Source organism: Haplochromis burtoni, unplaced genomic scaffold (genome assembly GCF_018398535.1).
Source record: "Haplochromis burtoni strain Fernald_Lab_line unplaced genomic scaffold, NCSU_Asbu1 Contig_702, whole genome shotgun sequence".
Lineage (NCBI taxonomy): Eukaryota > Metazoa > Chordata > Actinopteri > Cichliformes > Cichlidae > Haplochromis > Haplochromis burtoni.
Genome location: NW_024583063.1, coordinates 190,354 through 197,698, shown reverse-complemented (window position 1 = coordinate 197,698; position 7,345 = coordinate 190,354). Strand labels below are relative to the sequence as shown.

The window sequence follows — 7,345 nt, the reverse complement described above, 5'->3', positions numbered from 1 at the left end:
AGATTTTATTTGACATGAGTTTAGCAGTAGCACTATCTAAACAGGGTTCAACATGGTTTTGGAGATAAAAAACAGATGTCATGACTGCGCTTTCAAATGTAGGTTTCAAGTGGGATCTATTTATTTAAATATTGGCCTTACCTAAAGGGGGATATATTTTCCTAAACAAATTGATTTGGTTGACTTAATTCCTTTACCTTCCCCAGATACCTTGAAAATTCAAATTCAATTAAATAAATAAAACAAAAAGATTACCAAGAGGACCCTACAGAGAGTCTACACTGCTCCTCTTGGCAAAACAATTGTGTTCAACAAAGGTTGCAGATGATGATTCTGCTTGCTAAAACTGCCAGACAGGGTGGGTTCAGGGGGGGGGAAAGAGTACAAACATTTTTTCACCATTTCACTCCTGTGACATGCATTTAAAGTGGCTGGAATAATGCTTAAAGTATTCAAATGTAATTCAAAAACTACCTGGCTCATTCTCCACCTCTTCGTGTCATCCCTTTCTAGGACAGAAGGCACATGGTAATATAAACATAGTTCCAAACACATGACAAGGGACGAGGCTTAAAGTGTGTATCAGCTGTTTGCTAGATGCTGGAGCTCACATATTTGACTTATTCCAGGTAAGTATAAATGTAACAAACATCAGAGGTCTTCTGTGGGCTTTTTGATAATATGTAATTGTGTAATGTTCATTTAATGTTGTGTTTACATCTCGCTGGAGTCTGATGTTTGCATCAGCTTACATAGATGTCTTGCCTCCTTCCTGCTGGCTGTTGTGGAGTGCAGCCCTCCACAACAATGTGGAAGTTTGGGGAAATTAATTTCCCACCAACTTCCTATTACATTATTAATTGGCATTAATTAATCGTGTAGTGAATAGTTGTATTTATGGAGAAAAAAGTATAGAAAGTAATAAGTGGAATGCAGATTTTCTTAAATGTAATATTTCCATTTGATGTCGCTACAAGTCAGAGGGAATTATTTCTGTTTATTTATAATTTAACTTCACCTACTGTGTGTTATTTAGAAGAAAAAAATAACTTTTAAAATTAAGTTTTACTGCCAGCTTTCATTGATTTCATTTAAAGTTTATTATTTAATGAGTAATGTCTGTGGTCTTGTATCTTGCTCTAAACACTTTTTCTGCCACAGAAACTCACCAACAAACACTTATCAACTCATGGTATAAGTGAACCATCCGACAGCACATCATGAAACAGAATGCAGTGCTGATGATGGTCCTGTCAGGTCAGTGTGAATCATTTATTTCCAAAATTCTATGAAATAAACATTTGTTAAAAATGGGTTAGTACATCAATGAGTAACTTTTGTTGAGGTCTAAAGTCTGAAACAAAGTCTTTGTTCATTATTATACAAGCCTCTCCTAATTTTGCCACTATGAACCAACATTAACAAACTACTATATAATGTCTCATATTCAATAGTTTATGAGGATCCAGAAAATGTCTGATTTGCATTTGTCATGAAATGCTTCAAAGTGAGTTTCTTTATTCTTACCACAGGACTGTGTTTCCTGCCTGCCTGTTTTCCTCGACTCTACATACTTGTTTCACAGGCAAAAGACTGGAGCAGCGCTAAACAGTTCTGTAGGAATAAGTACACTGACCTGGCCTGTGTGCATAATGAGAAAGACCTGGCAATGGTCAATAAACTTACAAAGGGACTTTTAAGCGTTTGGATTGGACTCCAGCCTGACACTGAAGCATGGAGGTGGTCTCTGGAATACCAGAATTACTATGTTGAAGGAGGAGCTGAGTTCAGAATGTGGGCTAGTAATGAACCCAATGTTGGTCCAGGATACTACAAAGCATGTGTGGCAATGCTCCCAAGTGGGGAATGGGCAGATCAGGCGTGCGGTGTCACATACCCATTCATCTGCTACTACAAAAGTAATGAAAAACAGTTATGTCGTTATTAAGACTTTAGCTTTAACATATTCCATGTTGTTTTATTAATAGTTACTCTGATCTTTCATTTATAAGGTTTGTTCAAGGATTTTACAACCTTTAGTTTTGTAGAGGAAGGAATGAGGATTTAAGAGATTGAAGAGAAGATCTTACTAAGGATGGAGGAGTTAGTCCTTATTACTAAATCTTTTATCAGAATAAAATCTGGTCAGAAAAATGACATTACACTTAATTTAAATTACAAAAAAAGTTACCATATTACTATATCAGGTTCTCCTGTGTTTGCAATAAACAAATAAATAAATAAATAATCTATTTGTATATATTTAGTAACCAGATTATTTCAACATGAATGCTACATATCTTGTAGTTACCAGTCCAATCTGTTGTATTAGACTACTACCAAAACATCTGTACGTATATGTCTGTGACAGGTAACGCAGTTATTTTCCCAAATACCAAGAGTCCAAAAAAACCAAACACATTTACATGCTACACAACTATTATACAGATATTGATATATTCTTGGAGACTGACTGAATGAAACATATTTCCAGACACATCGAGCTTCATCTATGTGAATGTGAGTGAGACCTGGAAGAACGCTCAGAGCTACTGCAGAGTGAAGCACACAGATCTGGCCAGTGTGAGGAACCAGTCTGAGAATGAACAGCTGAAGATGATGTTGAACAATTCCCCCACGTGGATCGGTCTTTATAGAAATGCATGGATGTGGTCAGATGGGAGCGCATATTCATTCCCCAACTGGGCTCCCAACAAGCCACTGAGTGAAGACAACTACTCCTGTGGCACCACATATTTAGAGAAGTGGCACAACAGTGCATGTAATGGCTACAATTACTTCCTCTGTTACACTGGTGAGCTATCATTTGTTTTGGCTACAATTTAACATTTACAGAAATTCTTGTTCAATCTTTTATTCTGCAGTGTAATTCTTATGATAACACAGCATTTTGTATAACAGATGTCAAGGACCAGAGACTGTTGAAGGTGGAGCTGAAGACAACAGATGCCTCTGTGGACATGGAGGTGCTGCAGAATGACATCTTGGAAAAGGTAACTAGAATAGCATTTTATATAAACAAACCAAAACAGACAAAACAAACAAGCAAACAAAAGATGGATCCTCATATTTTTTCCCCACTAACAGCAGCCTCAAGTAATGTATCAGTCAACATAATATCAAAACTTCTGTCACTCTCCCACAACTGATTGTGAAATTGTTAATGGATATTTACTGATAAACAGCTGTTAAAAAATGCACTGTGTGAGAATAATAAATATGTTTTCCAGTTCAATCAGAGGCTGATGGAGAACGGTCTGAGTGAATTCACGCTGAGATGGGTGAAGCAGCTTGATGGAAACATCTTCCACAAAAAGGAACAAGAGGAGGAGAAAGAGGAGACTGAAGAGGAGATCTGTGCTGTCACACTGACACTTTGATTTTCCAGCAGCCAACTTCAGTTAACTGTGGTGTGTCCTATCTCTCTGTCCTGTTCACTGAAAAAAATAACCTACATCGGTTGCAAGCAATAAAGTTATGTTTAGTCAGCCTTAATTTTCTTTTTTATAACTCAACACTTTTATATGTTAAATGAACATGATTTTGATGTTTTTTGTTCCTGTAAAGTCTTTACAGCTATCTCATGATAATGTAACACAAAATGGTTGTTTATGATTATACTTTTTTATGTTGAGAGTATGTAGGGTTTTTTTATGAGAGGGAAGACAAATACACTCCAATTATAACTTTTAACAGTTTATTAGCAAAATGGTTAGAATTAGTTTTACATGGCGCCATGGACCTCCTCTCTCTGGCTCAGAGACAAAAGGCTGCCACACCCAGGAAGTAAACACTTTTTTATTGCATGTCACGAAAACATAAAGAGAGCTTCTCCAACCCCAGAAATTTATGGCCATGTTTCCTCTAGCGCAGTCAGGCTTAAAGTTTGTACCTTCTGGTGCTTTCACTAGTGAGACACCCTGTCAGGTTTGTATTGTTGATTGTCATTTATGCTTAGAAATATTTAACCATATATGCTTAGAGGTGTATAATCGATTGTGTAGTGATAGGATGTGTGATCCTTAGGAGTCTGCAAAGACTTCGTGTGCATTCCAGAGTGCTCTGGCATTCACACCCACACCCTGGGAGCATGGGAGAGGTCGTACCTTGTTTTATTGTTTTATGGTAGGATAAACGTAGCTATGTCAGTTTTAGCTAAGTGCCTTTTGTTTAGATGAACTGCTGGACTTCCAGACCAGCAGGTTTAGGGAAGTCTTTATGGGGTCACACTCTGACCCCCCACCACACAACACACACACCACACACACACACACTTACACAACGCACAGGCAAGGTACTCTTTGTGTGTATGTAACGTCATATGTTAATGAACCTATGTATTTTCATGTAACCACAATAAAAGGAGTGTTACAGGGAACCTGTCTGACGGAGGTCAAGTGGGTGGAACGACACTTGGTTCCAGGCAGGCCTCCCTCATGCATGAGTAACACAGAGAACTTTGCCTACTTGTGTCTTGGTTTTGCTGTGTAGTAAATTGTCTTGAACGATCCAGCGAACAGGTTTATGCTACAAACCTATCACTCCCCCTCCCCCTCAAATTCTTAGAGAAGGGGGCTCCTCTCTGTTTATGTCTGTTAGTATCTGATTATAGCAATCTACTTCTAATACCACTCTACAATTCTTACTGTGTGTAATAAAGCAGCGGTCCCCAACCTTTTTTACGCCACGGACCGGTTCCCCAACCTTTTTTGCGCCACGGACCAGTTTATGCCCGACAATATTTTCACGGACCGGCCTTTAAGGTGTCGCGGATAAATACAACAAAATAAAACTAGTACCGGTACCGAAAAAAAGAAGATTTATTCATAACACACGTGAAAAGACCCAGGAAAACCGAGTTAACGATAAAAACGATAACAAAATAACGCTGAAAACCGATAAAAACCCTGAAAACCATACATTTCCTACCTGAGCCTCAACTCTCATGGCCCAGTACCAAACGACTCATGGACCGGTACCGGTCCGAGGCCCAGGGGTTGGGGACCGCTGTAATAAAGTATAAAACAAACATGCGATGCTAATTATGAGATATTAGCCTTAAAGATAAAAAATAAACCCCAACATGTATTTAGTTATCTTATGTTAAACCAATATACACATTTTGGTCGGCCAAAATGTTCTTTAGCTGGATTAGCTGAATGTCTCAGAGTCTAGGGAATTCAGTATGACAATGGTGACACACCCTTGGGACTCTATTTACTGAAGATACGTTTACAAAAAGTCTATCCAGTGAGTGATGGTGAGTGCTGAGTAATCGCATATGAGAGCATGAGGGTGGGAAGCTATGTTTGTATCTGTGTGTCAGGTTGGGTATCAGACGCCAGCACTCTGGGGACATCTCAGGTCCTTCAAGGTATGGAGGCCGATCTCCCCCCCACCACTTCCCCTGCCGGTGGCAGACGCCCTGCTTCCGGTTCCAAACTACTCTGTGTTTATTAAGGCTGTTGTGTTTCTTGTTCTATTTAATCTAAACAAGCCCCTAAAAGCAGTTAGTGATCACTGTCGGCCTCTCTCGGTTTTGATCATCACTATTCATTTTAAAGCTCCGTTTTTAAAACCTTATGATATAACTACAGCCCAGCCCATGCAGCACAAAATTAATGACTAACCTCGTATTGTGGATGAATTATGTCAGTTGTTCTCCTGACCGAAGTTGGGTCCGTTTACAGCATCCTACCATGCGACTGCATTTGTCCTTAACCATCGGGAACCCTCACATTAACTTTTATTCAGTGGAAAAAAGTTCATCCTCCAGCTTCACTCTGCTAATGTGTTTATGTTATGCTAATCATATTTGTGTAGCTAGCCACGATGTAGCACATCATACCAGCTGGCTCAGCTTCAGTAACCCTACAAACGTCACTGCTGTTTAGTTTTCTGTCTTCATTTATGTCGGAAGTGATAACAGAGCTGTACGTTTTATATTTTTTAAGAAATCCCTCAGTCAGAACATGGTATATTATTTGTCCCTAAAACTTTGGGGGGAAACTTCCCGCATACCACCAGTGGTATGTGTACCACAGTTTGATAATGACTGCTGTAACAGATCCAGGAAGTCTGTGTAGTTGTGGGGTGCGAATCAATACTGAAATATTGATTCTTCCGAGACCAGATATTTACAGTGGGGCAAAAAAGTATTTAGTCAGCCACCGATTGTGCAAGTTCCCCCACCTAAAATGATGACAGAGGTCAGTAATTTGCACCAGAGGTACAGAGGTACACTTCAACTGTGAGAGACAGAATGTGAAAAAAAAATCCATGAATCCACATGGTAGGATTTGTAAAGAATTTATTCGTAAATCAGGGTGGAAAATAAGTATTTGGTCAATAACAAAAATACAACTCAATACTTTGTAACATAACCTTTGTTGGCAATAACAGAGGTCAAACGTTTACTATAGGTCTTTACCAGGTTTGCACACACAGTAGCTGGTATTTTGGCCCATTCCTCCATGCAGATCTTCTCGAGAGCAGTGATGTTTTGGGGCTGTCGCCGAGCAACACGGACTTTCAACTCCCGCCACAGATTTTCTATGGGGTTGAGGTCTGGAGACTGGCTAGGCCACTCCAGGACTTTCAAATGCTTCTTACGGAGCCACTCCTTTGTTGCCCGGGCGGTGTGTTTTGGATCATTGTCATGTTGGAAGACCCAGCCTCGTTTCATCTTCAAAGTTCTCACTGATGGAAGGAGGTTTTGGCTCAAAATCTCACGATACATGGCCCCATTCATTCTGTCCTTAACACGGATCAGTCGTCCTGTCCCCTTGGCAGAAAAACAGCCCCATAGCATGATGTTTCCACCCCCATGCTTCACAGTAGGTATGGTGTTCTTGGGATGCAACTCAGTATTCTTCTTCCTCCAAACACGACGAGTTGAGTTTATACCAAAAAGTTCTACTTTGGTTTCATCTGACCACATGACATTCTCCCAATCCTCTGCTGTATCATCCATGTGCTCTCTGGCAAACTTCAGACGGGCCTGGACATGCACTGGCTTCAGCAGCGGAACACGTCTGGCACTGCGGGATTTGATTCCCTGCCGTTGTAGTGTGTTACTGATGGTGACCTTTGTTACTTTGGTCCCAGCTCTCTGCAGGTCATTCACCAGGTCCCCCCATGTGGTTCTGGGATCTTTGCTCACCGTTCTCATGATCATTTTGACCCCACGGGATGAGATCTTGCGTGGAGCCCCAGATCGAGGGAGATTATCAGTGGTCTTGTATGTCTTCCATTTTCTGATGATTGCTCCCACAGTTGATTTTTTCACACCAAGCTGCTTGCCTATTGTAGATTCACTCTTCCC

The 7,345-nt window shown here is 40.2% G+C and overlaps 1 protein-coding gene across 1 annotated transcript; it reads left to right on the top strand.

Moving 5' to 3' along the window:
• Positions 1-427: 427 nt before the first annotated feature.
• Positions 428-4,160, top strand: LOC102300505 (putative C-type lectin domain family 20 member A). Its single transcript, XM_005949952.3, has 6 exons — positions 428-629; positions 1,162-1,257; positions 1,533-1,919; positions 2,495-2,815; positions 2,923-3,014; positions 3,252-4,160. The coding sequence occupies exons 2-6, from the start codon at positions 1,221-1,223 to the stop codon at positions 3,399-3,401; spliced, it is 987 nt and encodes a 328-aa protein (XP_005950014.3). The 5' UTR covers positions 428-629; positions 1,162-1,220; the 3' UTR covers positions 3,402-4,160.
• The last annotated feature ends 3,185 nt before the right edge of the window (positions 4,161-7,345 follow it).